Source organism: Symphodus melops (assembly GCF_947650265.1).
Source record: "Symphodus melops genome assembly, chromosome: 11".
In the NCBI taxonomy this organism is placed as follows: Eukaryota; Metazoa; Chordata; class Actinopteri; order Labriformes; family Labridae; genus Symphodus; species Symphodus melops.
Genome location: NC_136701.1, coordinates 4,397,794 through 4,418,108, shown reverse-complemented (window position 1 = coordinate 4,418,108; position 20,315 = coordinate 4,397,794). Strand labels below are relative to the sequence as shown.

Here is a 20,315-nt window from a genome sequence, read left to right as displayed (position 1 = left end):
CAGTGTTACAGACATTAGGACATCATGTCCTCTGGATAATATGAGTAAAGTCCAGAATAATACAGACCTTCCTTCCCCCGTTTATCACAGCATGAAACGCAGACATCATTTCGGAATCAAATGATCAGGTCAAATTCAAACCCAGAGGGAATAAAACCTCAAAGACCTCTTCTACCTGAATAAATAAAACACACTTGGATAAAACGACCGTTAAAAAACGAGAAAATATCGAGTTTGCCTCAGGCTTTACGGTGACCACACAGTTCTCAGAAAAGAGACGAACCGGGACATCCTCTCAAAGAACTGTTGACTGGATCCTTTGTGTTACACATCACGCTGTCTTACGCTAACTCCGAACACTTCCATCACGCTTCAGCCTTTTTTTTTTTTTAATCACTTTTCTCCATACCGTGTCAATCCTTTTTACACTCATTAAAAACCAGCATCATTTGATCCGTTTCACCTTTGACTGCAAGTGAGAAGACCAATACGAGGCACACGTGCTTATTATCACATTAGAAATAGAGAGACGTGCAGATATCCTTTAAGACGCTGATAACTCTTTTTCTCTTCTTCATTTCTTTGTTGTGAAGAACTAGATTTGTTTCCCTCAAAGTGTTACCTCGAAGCAGCCGATCACACTGAATATATGAATGCAGCAGATCACAGAAATGCTGGCTGTAAAACATTTATAAATAAGCAGTCATACGGACACTCTTATCCAAACTGTCCCTGCGCAAGCCTTTCAGACTGTGAATGATGTCACAGCAGTGCAATGCAGCTGCTGCTACTTGTCTTCTCTTCTTATTTAAAGGAATCTTAACGAAAGAGTGACTCTGTAAGGGCTCACTCAGCCACTTAGGTGAATACTTTTCTACCATGTGGAGCAGTGACAGTGTGCCACTATGTTTTTATTAAACCCTGCAGAGACATTGCCCAGATAAATCATTTGATCACACACAAGTCGCCCCAAGACTTTTCCTTCTCAGGTACATCCAAATGATTCGAGCCTGGCTCACACTCGGAGAGATGTTTAAAATTTGAGAGACGCGCCTCAGTTTGTGGACTCACAACAATATGACCACAACAGCACAGCACACACTAACAGATTACGTTCAGCAACAACCAGAGAGCTGACTCGGAAAACGGGAATGTCACAAAATCTCTGAGCAGACAACAGGCAGGCAGACGTCTACTGAACATTCACAAAGATAATATGATGATGTCTGCAGACGGCATTAACAAGAGCTGAAGGAGAGTAAACTCACCACTGGTTATCATTTTGTTCCTTGTGAAAATTGGTGATGCGTGCTTGACTGTCTTCTGGGTTCCCCACACACAACAGGATATTGAATCATAAACATTAACGATTTGAAATGTGTGTGGATACAACATTCATCTGAGCAGACCGGATCAGTCTTAACACACCTCGAACCACAGAACGGTCTGCCAAAATAATCTCAAGAAGCATCCAAAAAAAAAAAAAAGGGACTTTGTATCTTTGTCCAAAGGGGGCAATCAAACCCGACTCCTGGGTTAACATCCAATAAAACAGAACACAGAGAGTATCTGACTGCTGTGTCCTGGCCTATTCTTAACCTGAACAGAACCAATCACAGGACAGAAGGACATAATGTTGGGATCAGTTTGATTGGATCGTTAGCTTTGACAAAGCTTTGCAACGGAGGGACGAATGTGTAAAATCAAGCTGATTGGGCACTGCTACTACCTGACGCCCAGCCTCCAGCATCAACCGCCGCCGTCCTCTTTCACACACGGCCTGCACCGACCGCCACCTCAACTGCAAGGAAGTGTGTACAACAGGAACGCAAGGAAGCATCTAAAACCATCTTCCCCCCCATTTCTCTTTAGCAACATAACGAGTAAGGTCTTTGACCTGCTCTTTGTAAAGAGTTTAGAGATAACATTTGTTGGGAATTGGAGCTATACCAATAATGACTGATTGATTGATTCAGTTAGATGTAAACTGTGAGAGAAATGTAGGTCTGTACCAGATTTCATGCCAATCTGTCCACTATAGTAGTTAAGATACACCAATGGTCCACAACAACACTCCAATGGTGCACACAAGGAGAGAGAAACTAAAAAACCCAACACTGAGTCGCTCTTTTATCACACACGTTCACAACCACAATGACTACCGTAAATTCCGGACTATAAGCCGCTACTTTTTTCTCACACTTCGAGCACTGCGGCTTCTACTCCGGTGCGGCTAATGCATGGATTTTTTATGGGGGACAATGAGCTTGTGCCGCAAAAACATTTGACTTCGTCACGTCGGATCTTAATATCAGTCATTTTGCGCTTCATGCACGCACCCTCATGATGGAAAACACACGGAGAAATACATATGATGCAGCTTTCAAGTTAAAGGCGATCGACCTGGCTGTCAAAGAAGCTAACAGAGCTGCTGCACGTTAAGATGACACTGACAGCGACAACAGAGACTGAGGAAGTGAGTAATGAAGTCATTCTGAGGCAGTGAATGGATGGACTTTTTCTTGTGAAATATATTACGGTCATCTTTTTCATCAGCCGTGTTACAGACACCGTCGGCTAGGCTTCGTGTTGTAACGGTTCATGTTGTAAAGTCAGTAGTTGATAATGTGTTCATAATTCCGATTATGTGGAGAGTCAGTGAATGCACCAGCGAGAACGTGTTGAGTGGCTGTATGAGAGAACGCTGGGGGAGAGAGTTGGATTGTTACGGCAAGTTATGTGTTGCTCTCTGCTGTAAACGGCGTGGTCACGGCTGACAGTGATCGGGTTATTAAAAGTTATTATTTGAACGCTCTCGTCGTCCTTTAACGTCCGTACGGACGCTACAGTATTTGCGGATGTTACCGGTAGCCTACGTCTGTGTAAATAGCTCTTGTTATAGCGTGGACACCTGCGGCTTATAATCAAGTGCGGCTTATATATGTACAAATACATTTATTTACTTATTTTTAGCCGGTGCGGCTTATATCCAGGTGCGCTCAATAGTACGGAATTTACGGTACCTCAAATCCTTTCAAGACTGATTTTTTTATCGATAACTGTCGATGAGTCATTCAAATATGAGCTCAGAGTGTTTATTAATCGATCAATCAAACTTTATTTGTATAGCACTTTTCATACAAGGTTGCATCACAAAGTGCTTCACATCATCTTAAATCACACAGAAACACGACTCCCTCCATCAACCCACAATTCAACAACTAAGGTAAAATAACGAGATTGACGTTTAGGTACTGAACTGTGTCTGCAGAATAATTAGAGCAGAGACAAGAATCGGATCCTGAAGGCAATCACCAGGACCTCACATCACTGAAGTAATAATGACACAAATGTTCCTGCCATCATGTTCAGTCCTGTCACTTTTTGTCTCTTCTTTCAGCTTCATGAAGTCGACACGTCCCGATCTGTCACTGAGTTTAAAAAGTCATGACTGACATAAACTGTGATAACCTGAGAGGGCGAGTTCTCCATCCACACGTTCTTCTAACTACGATCGTGATCAACCTCTATGCTGCTGGTACAACAACACTGTGAGACATGGACATCAGAAGTATCAATGGCAAGCTTTATCTGTCAGAGGGAACTTGCAATACACATCTCTTTGTCCAACTAAAAAACTGTTTAAAAAAAAAGGAGATAATAAAGTGACGTTAATGAGGAAAAGAGGACGTCGTTGGAAGAAAAAAAAAAACCTCTGACCACCGCCTGCTGCTGTGGACCATCTGTACTGATTGATAATAATTAAAATCAGAAAAAAATGCTGATTTGACACGGGGCCAAAAGCATCTAAGTGTTTCTATCTTACTTTTTTATGGTTTGTTTTTGGTGAGAGAGAGACAGAGTGGGAGGACATGCAGGAAAGGAGCCGCAGGTCAGATATGATGTAATGCACTTGGAGGAAAACTCGTTTATTGACAGATCTTTTGTTTTCTTTTGAAACTCAATTCCTGCAAATGATCTGTATTCGTCAGAAACACTTTGTACTGTGTATTATTTGTGTAAATTATTCACACTGATGAAAATTGAATGCTGCAACTTTCTTTTCTTTCTATTGTCTTTTATAAGAATTAACCTTTATTTCCGTTTTTTTTTTTATATATATATGTTTTAAGAAAGATGGATATGAGGGGATGCCTGTAGCGCAGTGGCAACCATGTATGGAGCCTATAGTCCTCACGCGGGCAGCCCGGGTTCGACTCCAGCCCGAGGCCCTTTCCTGCATGTCATTCCCCTCTCTCTCCCTGATTTCCTACACTATCCACTGCCTCTCTCTCTCAATAGGCTGAAAAAAGCCTGAAAAAAAAAATAAAAAAAGAAAGATGGAAACAGAAAATCTTCGGTGGATGTAGAAACAGAAAGCAGATTTATGAGCTTCAGGAAGCGTCATTTAGAAATGTCAGCGTACTTCTGGAGCGGATCAGAGATCTTCCATGATGATAGTCCACATTCAACTTTCAGCACTTCCTGTTGTTTATCTTTTTGGCCTGTCCTTTAGTTCTAGTTCCATCTTTAATTTCATATGCTGTTTTTCCGTCCTCACTATTTTTCTTTTCACATCCGCTTTACACTCTCTCATGGAAATTTCATATATTTGGTCTGCCTCTTTGACCTTCTTTTTCTCCCTCTTCCTCTCCATAAAAAAAAAGACAACGGTTTGTTTGAGAGCGAGGGCAGACAGGCGTCCAGGAAACGGCCCCCCTGTGGCCTGCTCGCCTCATTAACCCTCGAATCTAAAGAGGCTACAATGTAAGCCTCTATATCTCAGCAGCTTTGACCATGATCTCTGACATCATGATGCCATGATGTCATATCAGTGGAGCACAGAGGGAGGCTGGTGTCCGCCTGCAGCAGGCTGTAGACGTTTCAGTGCTGCATTGTTAAACAAAGATGAGAAAACCCTTCAGTCCTAAAAGCCAGTGATGTGTCTCCCTACCAGTAAGAAAAATGTAAACGTAGTATGTTACGACAGTGAGCCAAGTAAAATAGGAGTGACACAAAGTTAGGTTCGCTCCATCTTTCCAGTACCTCTGAAGGAGACGATCTGTGAAACTACAAATGGAGGCTTGATCTTCCAATAAAACGAAGGTTCCCGTTTCATTTCAAATCTGCTTCTAAAACAGATTTCAGAGAATGAAATCAGATATCAAACTTAAATTTCCCTTTTATTTTTTATCAGGAAAGAGCAACGTTGAAATCATTCAGTCTTCTCACGCCAATCGAGACTCGAGACTTTTCAAACACGCTTCTAACGTGTGACTGTGCTGTGTTTCTTTTGATGTGTTGATTCCATGACCTGCATGTGGCAATGTTTGCTGACTGTTAGCGGCCTGCTTTGCGTTCTTTCTTTCTTTTTTCTTATTAGTTAGCATGCATGTAAATCGCAGCAACTCTGTGAGGAGAATGAGTGTGTTGATTTGCCAAAGTCAACTTTAAAAGTAGGATCATCTGAAGTCTGTGTGACCTCTATCAACAGCTCCCTCTCTCTCTCTCCTCGCCTTGTTGTTGCTGAGTGAACCACAGCATTGCTACTTGCTACTACTTTTTTTTTTTTGGTTTTACTTTTTGAGGATGTATATTAATTGGCCATCAGTGTTTATTAATAATAATAATAATAATAATAATAATAATACATTACACCCTTTTCATCAAGAGATCTCAAAGTGCTACAGTACAGGTTAAAACAAAGAACAATAACATAATAATAAAAAGGGAATGGAGGGGAATAAAAACAAGATGAACAGTTATTTAAAAGGTTTAAAAACAGAAAACATCTACGGGGGACCAAAAGCTTTGCTAAAAAGAAATCTGTTTCTATTCAACGTAACTATCTGAGTTGAACAGACAGTTTGACTCGTGTTTAACATCACGTACTTGATTAATAGATTGAAACGTTGTCTTGTTTAAATAAAATTGTCCAGTGGTAGCTTTTTTCCTTTTTTCTGCACTTCCTACATTTCCTGTCCTGAGCCTGTATACATTCTGACAGATGTGTGCACACTTGTTTTCTCTTTTCAACATCAGTCACTTGCAAATGTTAAAAAATATATATATATATATATACTCTGAAAACATGAAAAAGGGAAATTGGACTCAAAAAGAAAATACTTTCAAAGTGGGAAAAAAATACACCATCCAAACAGTAAAGCATACAAGTCGAACTTGAAAAATTGCAAACAAATTGCCACGCTGAGTGGAGAGTACGTTTTTTTTTAAAAGATTAAAGTGGACTGGCGTTCAAAGACCAACATCATGGAGACTCATCAACATGTCATCCTCAGAATCCGAGCTCGGTCCTGTTTCCAGATCACTTATAAAGACTTCTCTGTTCATGAAAGATGAATGTTCACACTAATGGTGTGGTTGTTGTTTCCTCTTCATCCCACTGCTCTGTTTGTTGGTACTAAAGATACTGAAACTCTGCTGCTTTTTGTGCTCCATGATCAAATCAATGAAGATAAAGGTTGTCTTCACAATCACACGCTCACTCCCTACTCTCTGTGTTTGGAGTTCCCTGTGGTGAACAACATAGCGCACTCATTCAGCAAAATTAAAAAAACAACTTCTCGCTCTCTTGCTGGTTGCAGACGATAGATAGATAGATAGATAGATAGATAGATAGATAGATAGATAGATAGATAGATAGATAGATAGATAGATAGATAGATAGATAGATAGATAGATAGATAGATAGATAGATAGATAGATAGATAGATAGATAGATAGATAGATAGATAGATAGATAGATAGATAGATAGATAGATAGATAGATAGATAGATAGATAGATAGATAGATAGATAGATAGATAGATAGATAGATAGATAGATAGATAGATAGATAGATACTTTATTGATCCCGAGGGAAATTCAAGTACTGTGACGTACTGTACGATGACGTCATAACTAAAATGTGCAGCATAACGCGGCTGAGGATCATAACTATGAATTATTTTATACATTTCAGATACAGAGCAGATTTTCACAAAACAGTTAAATATGACAAAAAAATATAAAGTGATGAATTATTTGCACACAGACTTTATTGATGGTATCCTGTCAGCCATCAATAAAGTGTTACCCTAATTTTATTTATTTTCTTAAGCGAGATTTGGAAAAAAAGGCCGTCAAATATTTTCAGTTTGGTGTTTCTGTGTCTTGTGTCCAAACTGGCCCCTCCTCATTTTATATCCTCAGTCAGAGTTCAGGCATTATTATAACATGGCATATTCATTAAATAGCTATATTCTTCAGATTTTATCTTTCATCAGTAAATTCTGCAAAAAAGACCTCGGACAGCTTGAAGACTATCAATCTCTGAATGTATAACAAAAGCTTCAGAGCAGACTTCTTTTTGCTTCTGAATGTTTTTGTGATTCCTGAGAAACTCAAAGCTGGAGAGAAACAAGAAACCTGGATCAGACCTTGAAAAACGTCTTTTGAAAATTAAATATTTTTTCCCCGAAACGAGATTAGAGTGTAAAAAATCTCTCTGTAAAGTGTGTCTAATGTGGTTCTTTTTTCTCGCATTTTTCCTTGTTGAAGGAATCAGGAATGATGTCACCTTTTCTTGGGGTTCATCCCCCAGTATCAACAAAGCACGCCAGCTGAACTTTGGCGAGTGCTTTGGCATCTCTGCTACAGGCAGCTGTGGATCGAAGGATAGTTGTTTGCAGCCAACACGCGGCCTCTTCGCTGCCTCTACAGTCGGCCTCGTTTGAGAGGCTGATCAAGACGCTGAGCTCGAAGCCGAGAAGGATTCTGCACGGGCGAATCATTGAAGAGCATACAGCGTTGAAGGAGTGCTTGACTGGGTAAAGAATTATCTGATTGAAATTGTTATCAGGTGACTGTTTCAAGTCTGCTTGTGAAGGCTTTCCCCGTCTTACCTGCATACTCCGGGTCCACATGAGGAGGGTAGAAGCGGAAGTTGATGAAGAAGGGGATGGGCATTCCATACTTGAACCACTCCACCACGTAGGGCTGGCCGTTCAGGGGGTGGGACACGTCGCATCCCAGGATGACGTTCTCTCCTGCTCGAGATGTCACAAACTGAGGCTCCTCTCGCACTCCGTGGGCACCTGGAGGGAACAACATTTACAGGTCAGCCTGGCCAACAATCCCAAAGGATCTTATGTCCATTCAATCTGATATGATTGTTGTAACATTGCTGATTCTGTGCCACACACAATAAATACACTTTGGATTAAAATATTAAAAACCCAAAGTTGCTAATGTTTGCTGATTGACTGGAGCTGATACTTTTGCCCACATAGATGACCTACAGTCCAAAATGATCAACATATGGACTTGAAATAGTAAAAAACGACAGAGCTTGACGTGTTTAATGTCAGGATGACAGATGGAGCCGTCCTACATGCATCCAACAGGTACAAAAACTGAAAGTCGTGTTCAAAACAAAAGATAAAAAAAAGTTAAAGCTTCATAATGAACTGCCTGAAATGATTAACCTGACATAGGATTCATATCATGAGTCTTGTTCACAAAAAGTAACACTCGTATTTTAGGGGTACTTGAGTCCAGAGAGGAAAAAAACACCTGTTTAACTCCACCCTTTCTCTTCTTTTTAGCCACTGTTGACACCAACTCCTCACCTTTTTGGCCTGCTTTCTAATCTTTGAGCTGCCGTGACTTCACTCAATCTGTGGGAAACAACTTTTGCTAAGCTGATTCCACTAGTTTAACAGAAATGCCAACATGCACATTAGATATGGATCAGAAGAGAAAGAAAGAAAGAGAGCAGACAGGTCTTTAGAAAGCAGTAAGTGCGTGTTTGTGCGTGATAACACAAACATTTGCTCGGCTACAAGTGCCATCAGTCAGGACAGCAGAGGCTCCCAGTGACAAATCCAACACAGAGCCAAGGCCAGTGGGCTGGGAAAAGCAGGATTAACGACACATGAATGTGATTTATCTCACCATCTTTTTCATGTAATTTGTCTGACAGAATGTGGGCGGACAAAAACACAAAAGTGTTAATGTGACAGTTATCTTGGACCTTCAACCTTTGATACAACTGGCTCGGTGATGGAGCGGTCCCAGTGAAAGTGTGCGACTGTTTTCTAGCTGTTGAATTGCTTCCAGGCGAGTTGCTCTGCAGCATTGCTTTATGAGCCTGGCGTGGTCGCATTTTGCCAGTCGATACAGATAATCAGATGGACTCACTGCATGTCCCTCAGTGGCCTGTAGGAGGCCAGGCAGGCATACCATAAAAGTGTAGAAATAATTAGCCCCAGTGTTATCTACAGAGATAAGAAAAGACTGTGCAGGATCTGTGATTGTGTTTTACATGGTGGTAAGTAGTGAAGACAACATGAAAAAAAGCTCTGGTATCTTCTCCTGATGTTTAGCAAAGCCCGATTTTATATCAAGCCTTCTGTTCACTTTCATCACGACTTCTGATCTGAGACACCCCCTGAAGTCTGATTTAAACCTGCTCACTGAATGTACACAGGAAACACACTAAACATGATTTAAAGCCTATGTCGTTTGAAGGATCGATATATTGAATAGGACCAAGCTTTTAAAAAACTACAAATCTTTAGTCATATCGTTAACCGAAAGCTGCTGGGAGCTAGAGAGAGGAAGAAGCAGTGGTCCATTCAAATTCACAGGTTACTTCAACTAAATAATGAGTGATAATAGATAAGAAGAGATCAAATATTGTAATCATTTGGCTGTTTTTGTACTTACCGGTAAATCTCAAAACTACTACAGCAGCTAGCTGTAGCAGCTAGTCACAAGCTAGCACTCAGCACAGTGTCCTCGGTATGTTCTGCTGTGAAGCTACAATGCTGACCAATCAAAGTAGCTGTAGCCCACTGCGACATGTAGATCATGTAGAGATGTCGAATGAAGAAAAATGAATGAATGTGTGAGACAATGTAAAAAGTCTTCCTGCTTGAATTTATGCTGAGCTCCATGAGTTATGCTGCTGGGGCCCTAGACTGTGGATATACTTGTCATGATGCACTTCACACGTCTCTCCCCCTCTCCCCTCTTCATCTGTTCATCATTTTTATCGATACCCAGTCAGACAATAGATGCTTAAGTTAAAAACTGAAAATGTCTTTGTCACAGCACAAAGGAGCAGAAGTGAGATTTTACTCACCACGTGACATGAGTAAGGAACTGAGATGTAAAATCAGGAAAGCAAAAGACGCACAAAAGAGACACCTGGAAGAGGCTTTTAACGATGGTAACCCCTGAACAATGTGGGGGAAGATGTCAGGTGTGCCAAGAAAACAACATAAGGAAATGTGTAACAAATGATGAGCTGGCTTCTGCTGTAGAGCTGAACACTTGTCTGCAGAGGACAGTTTGGACCCCGACCAGTTTGTCTGCGAGCGCAGCACTGAAGATGAGCACCATATGCTACAGTATTGTTCATTGACTTCTCATACACATTCAATACAATTCAAGTACACATGTTAATCTCCAAAATGCACTAGTTGGAGATGAATCCATTCACTGGTACCATTCCTTCCTCATCAACAGACGGCAGCAGCTGAGGCTAAATCAATCCTCTGTGGTAACGAGTAGTGGTGCTCCACAAGGATGTGTCACCTCACCATTGTTATTCACCATCTACACCAATGACTGTGTTACCAGTGTGCTTATTCACCATCATCAAATTGTTGGATGATACTGCTCTAGTAGCACTGACGACAAAGGAGGAGCAGCCAGAACTCTATCAGAACAGCGTGACCAAAACGCCCTCGTATTAAACCCGGAGGAGGTTATCTTATCTTGGGTAACACACATGTTTGACCCTCCTCCACTCATCATTCACAATCGACATATTGAACGCTGCTCTTCTTTTTCTGGGAGTGTATGTTTTTCCTGGACACAGCAAGTGGATTGCCTCTGTAACAAAGTCCAACAGAGGATTTACTCCGACTCAGATGGCACCTGTTCTCCTGCTCCACCATCCAGAGTGTCCTGCAATATGGAGGCCCTGTCTAGTTGCCTTTGGCCTCTCAATCCAGCTCAAGTCGAGGATACTAAGACTCCTGGGTATCTGCTCAAAGACGGTGGGTCACTGGAAGGTGCTTTAGGGTGCTAAACTGTAGGAGGAACAGGTACAAGCCCTCTTTCATTCCTCACTCTGTAACACTGCTGAACAAACAGAAAAGGAGGAGGCAGCCCACACATATCCAATCATACCTGACCCTGCACATGTACTGTAACCATTTTATACCACAGACAATCTCCAAAAATGAATTACTGATTTGTCTATGTCACTGCTGAACTGTGATTTATAATGTAACTGATGCTATTTATTTTATTTATTTTGAGTCTGATGGGAGGATTTCTGAGCTTGTAATGCCAGACACATTTCTTTGCAAACAAACAATAAAGTTTTATATTATCTCATCTTAATAAGAGAATAGACTTAAAACTTTTCTTTTTGATAAATCTTATAGTTAGGGCTGGCTTAGGACCAGCTCATAGTTATGCTGCTATAGGCCTAGACTACCGGGGGAACTGGCACCAGGATCTCTTATCTCTCTCTCCCTCTTTCTCTCCCAGCTTTCTTATCTTATAGTAATAAGATATGTCTATAGTGACAAGCAGTAGCTTGTTGGTCTTGTTACCTGCTCTTTTGTTAATGTTAACAGACAAACAGTAAGGTCCTTTACCTGCTTTTGTAAAGTGTCTTGAGATAACGCCTGTTATGAATTGACGCTATATAAATAAAGATTGATTGATTGATTGATTGATTGAATAAGTCGAGCAGATATTCAACAATAGTAATTGTCTAGATCTACTACAAGCAATGCTCCATAGGGGAGACAGTAGTTTTGTTTGTGTTGTAATTTCTCCCTCTGCAGCAGAAACAGATCCAGGTCGATGGTTTTGCTTGCTCAGCTTCACTGACACACAGAGAGGGAGTCTGGACATCTTTCTTCAGAAAAAGCTGAATCTTTCATTTGTTTACTCACTCGACTCCTGTTAGGAATCTGTTAGGAACAGTGTAATGACATGTATTCAGACAGATATTAGATGGAAAAATGGATGTCAGAGGGCAGTTAAATGAGATGAAACCATCAGAGAATGCTGACACTTGAAGCCTTACATGGTTTGTCCTTTTGTTTTCATGTATTCCCTAAAGGGCAGAATTTATATTTCTGATTATTTAGCTCCCTTATGTAAGAAGTAAACACACTTTTTTTTCAGGAGGTGTTTTTTTTATTTACCGTCTCCCTGAATCTGTGCGAGGACAGAAGGATTTGGATGTTTAATTTCCATACTTCCTTCTGACTCTGACTTTGAGCTTTATCTCCATTCATGTCTAATGTCACTGGTCACACTGGTGTTGTGACGAGTTAGCCAACTGTGTCACTCGTATAATTTGTGTTTTTTTGTAATATGCATTAACACAATGTCTAGACTGTATGTAGATGATTAAAAAAAAGAATAATTTGTGTCAGCATGGGAAAGTGGGGTGCATGATGGGAAAGTGGGGGGCATAATGCTTTGGACTGTGTTTCTCTATTTTTATTCCAGAAGAGGAAAACGTTCAGAAAAAACACAGCCACCAATCAAAGGCTGACTTTCTGCTGAGCTTCAATCCATCTCTTGATGTTTCTCCATTTTTCTATTAGCAGAATAATCTTTCTGTGGAAGAGAGTGAACTAATTAAGCAGCGGTAATTATTGAATATCCATTCAAGGCCAGCAATAAATTCTTAATAGAGCAACCACAAATGACCTATCTTGACTTCTCAGATGCACATTAAGGCTGCAGCGGAGACGCATGAAAAGCTTTCAAAGTCACCTTGAACTGAGATCCACATGAAAATCAAGTTATCGTCTGGGTTTTGTACTAAACAGGAGATGTTTATCTTTTAATTAGGCCTAATTGTGGATGTCTAATAGAATAAAAGCACATGCCCTTTCATCGTGTATGTTTCTCTGGACAAAGAGCTGAGAGGTTCAGGAATATCTTCATATACATCATTACATTCACATGTCTGTTATTTCCACACAGCACATAGTATAAAGCATCTCTGAGCAGCATATATCGAGTGTATTACATCACTGAGAGGCTGCGTGTGTGTAAGTGTGTGTGTGTTGGAAGGAGCCTGTGGATTTATGATTTGATGTGTGCGTGCGCGCTCCCCTGCACGCCGTCACAGCCAGATAATAACTGAGAAAGTGTGCCTTTCCCAGCGGTGAAACCCCCTCCCCACACGCACACACACATATGCACGCATGCCACCTCAAGCCGCTGTACGTGTTGATTGGCTGACGGTGACATCATAGCAGATAGCAGAAAAACAGGCCCACTGGAAGGTATGACTTCACTGTTTATTACTGATGAGACGGAGAGGGAGCGAGAGGAGCTGGAGACAGCGACAGGGGAAGCGGAGCTGATTCGCTCACACACAAACCCCGGAGGGCATCGCTCATTTACAATCAAAGACCCAGGGGTGGCCACCGTCGTGAGGTTTAAACCACTCAGGTCTACTGTAACACACACGTGAAGGACATGGGATGTTTAAATTATCTCTGTTTGTGATTGTCACCGTTAGTACTTTAACACAGGTGCAAGGTAAGTCATGTGCTTCATTAGAGCCACCATCTATAATCATTTAAAAGATATCGTGCAGCTGTACCAGAAGAATCCAAGTGAGCAAGATGAAGATGTCTATTATGCGAGCTAAGAAACCTTTGGTGTTGACCCTGTCACTGGAATCAATTTATAGGGTCAATTGTAGCATTGAGCCACAGGCCATCATTTTAAAAGGACCATGAACACTCCTGTGGCAGCGCCCCTGTCGTGATTGGCAGTTTTATTTTGTCACGCTACAAGGGAGCGAGCTCTCTCCTGGTACGACAGAGGCAGAGTGAGAGAACCTGGATCCAGGTCTGTCTAACTGTAGCATGCACAGCTATGCGCCCATAGCAACATCTATACAGGTTAGACTCGGAGGGTTGCAGGGGGTCTGGAGTCAATTCCATCAGTAATTTGGCAAGAGGCAGAGTGAACACCAGTCACTCACAGGGCTGACGTGGAGATTTAAGGAGCCAATTTTGAAAGGGCCAGTTAGAGCAGATATCACAGGGCAGTAAAATGAGATGAAGCTAGAGAGTGTTGACAACTGAAGTGTTTGTCCTTTAAAAGAATACATTTGTAAGTTCTTCACCGGTGCTTGACCTCAGGAATTCTAAGCAACCAAGTAACTCATAACTCCGCCTCCTTTCTCTGGAGGACCAATCACTGCTGTGTGATGGATAACTCTGGTGCTCAAGAAAGCCAATGAGACACCCGGTGTGCAACACCAAAGCAGTCAAGCCCCTCGGACTTTAATCAGCAGTTTTCCTCGGGCAGCACAGTGAATAGCATTTTCATTGTTATCATGGGAAAAAAATGGGAGAAACAGCACAACACAAACATGACATGCAGCCTGAACTAGCCTGAGGTAAGTTGATGTAATTGTGTTGGCAGTGAGAGGTTAACTAGAGTGACGGCTACAGAAGGAGAGAAACGTGTAAAAACATGGATTAAGAAGGTTTTTTGATGTTCTTTATTACAGGTTGTAATCACCTGTGATTGGTCGAACGATTCAACGACGAACAACACGCCACCAGCTGTAGAGCATTCAAACGTGTAAGCTGTCAGTTGTTGCATTTTAATCACTTCCAGAAAAACTGCACTGAACCTTTAACATTCAACATTTTAACATCCTTAAGACATTACAAATTACTTTACCCTTTCCCTATTGCACAGAAAAGAAAACAGCGATTGTGCGTTGATGATACACGAGGGCTCCACAATACTCCAGCAAGATTCAATGTAAGACCCTCCCCCTGTGTGATTAACAGGTAAAATAATGTTTTATGATGCGATAGATGAACGGTTCTTTTTTTTTTGGATGCACCAGGAAATCAGAAGATGTGTGACATGACAGAGTAGGGACACGTGTTTTTCATGTTGAAGCATCACAGAATATTTCTTCTCTCTGTTTCATTAAGGTGGCAAAAAAAGGCCGCGCACGGCAGGCACTTTAAACAACACAGGTACGACATGTTGAACACACGACACCCTCTCAGCTGAGACTCTCTAAGCCCCTTAAAACACTTGGCATACTTAAACTCAGCTGGTTCCTCTGGCCAGCCCATTCTGCTAAGTGCCAAACAAAACTGAAATATAAATGAGATTTTCTCACAATTCAACATCCATTATTGATGACAGTAGCAAGGTCAGTGCATTATAATCCAGCCCATAATTCTCGCACCTGCACTTAGTCTTCCTGTTTCTTATTCCAAAGTTGAACGTGAGTGTGGTGGCAATAAAAGAACAGCTATGTGAAATGAATGGAGACATTAATAATGTTACGAAGCTGAGGGGACGAACGATGCTCGGAGGCTTAGAACGGCGCGCTCAGAAGGAAACGGGAGAGGTCCGTCTGCTGGAGTCAGTTTAAGAGGGATCACTTGAAAGTTTGTGCAGAAGAGACGAGGCATTCATGGAGGATGTGTCCTGTGCTAGAATGTGTCTTCATTCTCACGGTCACATGGTCACATGACCTTCATCACCGCCTGCTACCAAACAAGGAGCTTCTTAGCTGGTAATGAAAAGATTAAACATTAAAATTGCGGCCTCTTCATGAATACATAAGCAAAGAGGACCATCAGCATGAAGTTTTATTATCAACATATTGTTTTTTTAAATGCTCGTTAGCACTGCTGGGGGGGGGGGGCAGGTGTCAGATGAGGAGCACGCTGAAAACTGCAAAGAGTCTGAGCATGTGCGAATAAGCAGGACGAGGTGGTGACGGTTGCATAGCGCTCAGTTCACGACTCGTTTTTTCAATAAAACTTTGAACAAGTTTAGAATTGACAGCCCTGATGTGCAGAGGCTGCCGGCCCGGGTTCAAGTCCAGCCTGAAGCTCCTTTCCTGCATCCTGCATCTCATTCCCAACTCTCTCACCTTAACTTCCTACTTTATCCAGCCCTCTCTTATAAAAGGCAACCAAAAAAAATCAATCTTAAAAATAATCCTTTTCTGAGTATCATAAACAAACTTGACATATTAGCCTCAGTTTGGGTGAATCTGGGTAAAGCCGTGCTTCAAGCACAATACTAATATACACGAGTGTATACAGTTAACGACAATGACAAAAAGGATCAAGTTTATTATTCTTATGGTACTCGTGCTCATTAATTATTTTGTGTTCTGAAGTTATTCAGTATAAATGGACCAATTCGAAGCACACAGATGATCTGTGCATTTCTTTTTAAAATCAGGTTTCTTTCCTTCAGCTTGAAGGATGGTTGTGTTTATGTCTGTAAAGCATGGTGAATTGCCTTGTGTCTGAACAGTGCTATATAAATAAACTTGCCTTGCCTTGCCTTGAAGAGCTGAGGATTGAATGCTCTCTTTTAAATATGTTTTAAGGTTAATCTGTGTAAAAGAGAAAAAAGCCATTCACCATGTTGCTACCAGTTAGATCACTGAGCAAGACAAAACAACAAATCTATTTATGAGTCCGAAGAACATGAAGATTGTTTTCTATCCCAAAGCATTCCCTGCGTCAGATCAAAGAGAGGTTTAGATGAATAACCCTGTGAACTGTAATCTGTTCATTAAGAAATACCTCTGCAGGGAGAAGGTGCTCGATTGGAGGGAGCAGTCGGTGAGGATGAGCTGTGAAAAGACGGGTTTATTTGGAGCTGAGACTCCGTTAAAACTGGGGGGAAAAGGGAATCCAAACATATTGCCGACAAGCACAGAGAAAATGAATTGCTCATTTGTGTTTTTTTTCAGCGTGTGCTACAAGCCTCAGATATCAGGGTGGCTTAAAACACTAATGCTACACCAAAGGGTGGGGGACTTGACCTAATTCTGGTCTCCTGCTCGCAAGCAAGCTTCCCTCATCATTTGGATTTCAAAGGAGATCTTTCCAGGGAGTAACTGTGTCTTATCCCTCCTGCAGCACACAGAAAAAGCAAAGAAACACTCATGTGCTGCGAGTCTTGATTTTGTGACACTGTAAACATCTTTGGAAGGTCTGGACAGCAAGAGAACAGGGTTGACTTTCAAACGCCTGTAATCCTGCTCACGACTTCCATTTGTTTTGAGTCCATGCAAACACCATCACCATGACTCTGCCTGCTTTCTGTCAGACGAAAACTTTGAACACGCACTTAGGGTCAGCCTGTTCTATCTTGGTGTTGCCGTCAACAAAAGCATTCTGTCTAATAATCCCATTATTCTCCATGACCCACTTTTCCTGATGCTGAAGCTTATTGTCTGTGTCCTGAATTCCTGGATGAAATGCAGATATTTGAGTCAGGGGGAGAACGTTGCAAAGATCCTATAAAGGTCTGTTCTCACCAAAGATTTGGGGAATGAAAAAACTAGCAAATGTGTTCATATGCAAGATGTATCAACGGCTCTAAAACATGTCATTTACATGTAAAGCACCGCTCGAGCAGAATACCGAGTGCATATAATGCTTATATGCTTATATATATAATGTTTAATCTTTAGACAGGAAATCGCCCTCCTTCAGTCAGTTGATCCTGTCTATACTATGTGAACTGTCACTGCTTACAGGAGTTGGTGTCATAACTGATAGTGAACTTTGCTACAAGTTGATTGGCTGTTCAGTGAGATGCATCATGGTCTGCTGAGACCAGACTTGTAAAACAAGAACAGAACAGTCTGAAAACGTCTCAGGCAGATTTATGCAGGTTGACTCGGATTCCGTCACCTCCATCTCACCTTGTCAAGCGCCTTTGCCTTCGAGGTTTAGCCTGCGACCCCGAGTCTGCTTCCATTCACCACCTACTAGTGACGCTCAAAGCAACCTGACACTCTTTGTGAAGGCAGGAAATTCAGGACCCTTAGTTTAGCTTTCCATTTGTGATGGAAAGTTAAAGAGGATAAACGTCTCTCATAGTTAGGGGGGTTTGTAGACAGATTAGTGACATATGAGTGTCTTGAAGTAGATCTATGAGACCCTTGCTCTCTGTGGTCCAACAATGGTGGTTGTCATACAAGCTCAAATTTGTTCAAAATCTTGATTTTCAGAAGATTGTAAAGTTGCATCACCTTTACTAATACTACCGAGAACACTTCTTTTTTAAGTAGAAGCTTCCACTTTAGACACCTGGTGATGTCTTAGACTTTTAAAGAGTGTCTGTGGGAGGTACAAAGACATGTTTTTGAGCCTCTTACCTCCCGTTGATTGGCTGGAATTAAGGCCAGATGGCAGAGAGTGGATCAGTGGACCAGTTCAGCAGCGCTTACAAAAACAGGGGGGGTAACTCAGAGATGGAATGAAACCAGTATGTGACTGTGAACACATGAAGTATTTCATAAACAAGCCCGCAGCTGAAAATAAAAGTAACTCTTTATTCGTGTGCTGAATCTGTATGTGATTTTTCAGCTTGCCACTTTTGGACTAACTTCCTGTTGGCTTTGCAACAAGTCAACAACACTGAAAACATGGACGACATTACAAGTCTGTACATTAAGTACAAACTATGATTTGGCCTTTTGGTACAAACTCAAACTTATGTGATCCGTCTAGATGATGGTGGCATCTAAAGGCTTTCTGCTATGTTACACATTCATGCTGTTGGACTTCAGGTCAAAGACGAACACAGGGAGGGTTTCTAATTTTAGTCATTTTTCTTAATCGACAGTTGAACAATCAATTAATCAGTTAAACTTTAATAATTAATGAGCTCCAAAATTCAAATCTTTTTCTCATTTTATGTTTTATTGAACCATTACAGCAGTAAAATAGTTAATTGAAACATTAGTTCATTAAATACAGTTTGAACAAATAAAACAACAAGGCTCTCGCTCTTTACGAATGACCAACCTTATTTAACGGCGTTACTAATAAAACAATGATAATCGGACGCCACTGTCACTTCCAGACTAACAAGGCTGACCCAATTAAAAATTAAAATCCAATTTAAAGCCGCCAACGAGCCGCTTCACAGTACACGTCATCCTTCTGCTTTCTAGGAAAATGAACATTTCTACACGTTCAGGAGTGAGTCGAGAGAACATAAACTACTCTATTTATCATAATATATCACTTTCTCCTCACTTATGGCGTCTTCCTTCAGTAGTAATAAGAGCAGGTTTCTGGGTTGCAAAGGTGACGGACACCCTGTTGTGATATAAAATGGCATTACTTGTGACTGCCGGTAAAATTGTAAACGGTTCGTCGGTAAATTCTAAACAGCAGTTCATTGATTAATTAATTGAATTGTAACATCCCAAGCACTGAACACCTATTTCCGCTGGTTCTGAATGAGGCACAAACAGATAAGGGTAAATCGATGTCCAACCACATTGTCTTATAGTAGTATAAAAGGATTTCAGTCAGAAGAACACGTTTGCATGTATTTTTAAAAGTCCAGTTTTAATTGGACCAACAGCGTCGATTGACTTTTTCTAACTGTATGTAAATGAACGAGTGTTTAGCCTTCACTGTTCAGGTGAAGGTTGTGTGTTTTCTTCTAGCAGCCCCACAGGTGCTTTCACACCTGCCATGCTGCAATCGAATCAAACTCTGACACATCTGCACCCTCGGTACAACTCGTTTAGGAAGGTGAGAACGCCCTCATCAAACTCTGAGAGCTGCTGTTGGAACATTTCCAAGTCAAGCCCGGTACATTGTGTTCAGAAAGAAATAATGAGAATAAATACTGTCACACATTACAGGAGGACTACGTGGAGATGTGTTCTTGTCAGTAATAGTGTAGACAAACGGTGAGTTGTCAGCATGAGTTACTATCTACAGCCTGCTTCACTTGTTTCGTTTCTTTTTATGAATCTGTGAACAGGTCATGTAAGCTCCAAAATTCCTTGTTTATTCTTCTGCATGACAGGAACAGATCATGAAACACATTGGCATTTACAATTTCAGCATCTGACAGATAGCCAGAGAGATCAGTTTTTATGACTGCGAGATTATAGTGTCACCAAATCAAGTCTAGCTGCAACAAATTGCAACAGGTCCTGCAACCTGGTCAGTTTATCAGCTCGAATCACTGAAAAAAAAAACAAAGCAGAAGCAGCTGGTGCAGCAAGTTGAGGTGATACTGGCTTGTTGGCAATGTTCACAGATTAACTGACGACCACCTCAGCTCATCGCTTGCATTGTGTTAAAAACGACGTCATCTCAATTAGTCATTCAGTGTTAAGTAAAAACATAATCACAATAGATTTAAAAAAAATAAAAGTGTCTATTTTACTATTCACAGCAGCCAACAGCAATAATAGTATAAACTGTCATTGGTGA

General features: G+C 41.1%; 1 protein-coding gene across 5 annotated transcripts in view; it reads right to left on the bottom strand.

Annotated features, from left to right (window-relative positions):
* The window catches only part of igsf9bb (immunoglobulin superfamily, member 9Bb), a 116,447-nt gene that overhangs the window by 79,115 nt on the left and 17,017 nt on the right, over positions 1–20,315 (bottom strand). For all 5 annotated transcript variants that reach the window (XM_079356468.1, XM_079356470.1, XM_079356469.1 and 2 more), the window contains exon 2: positions 7,905–8,096. In XM_079356468.1, the coding sequence (XP_079212594.1) occupies positions 7,905–8,096 (192 nt within the window). The remainder of the gene's footprint in view (positions 1–7,904; positions 8,097–20,315) is intronic.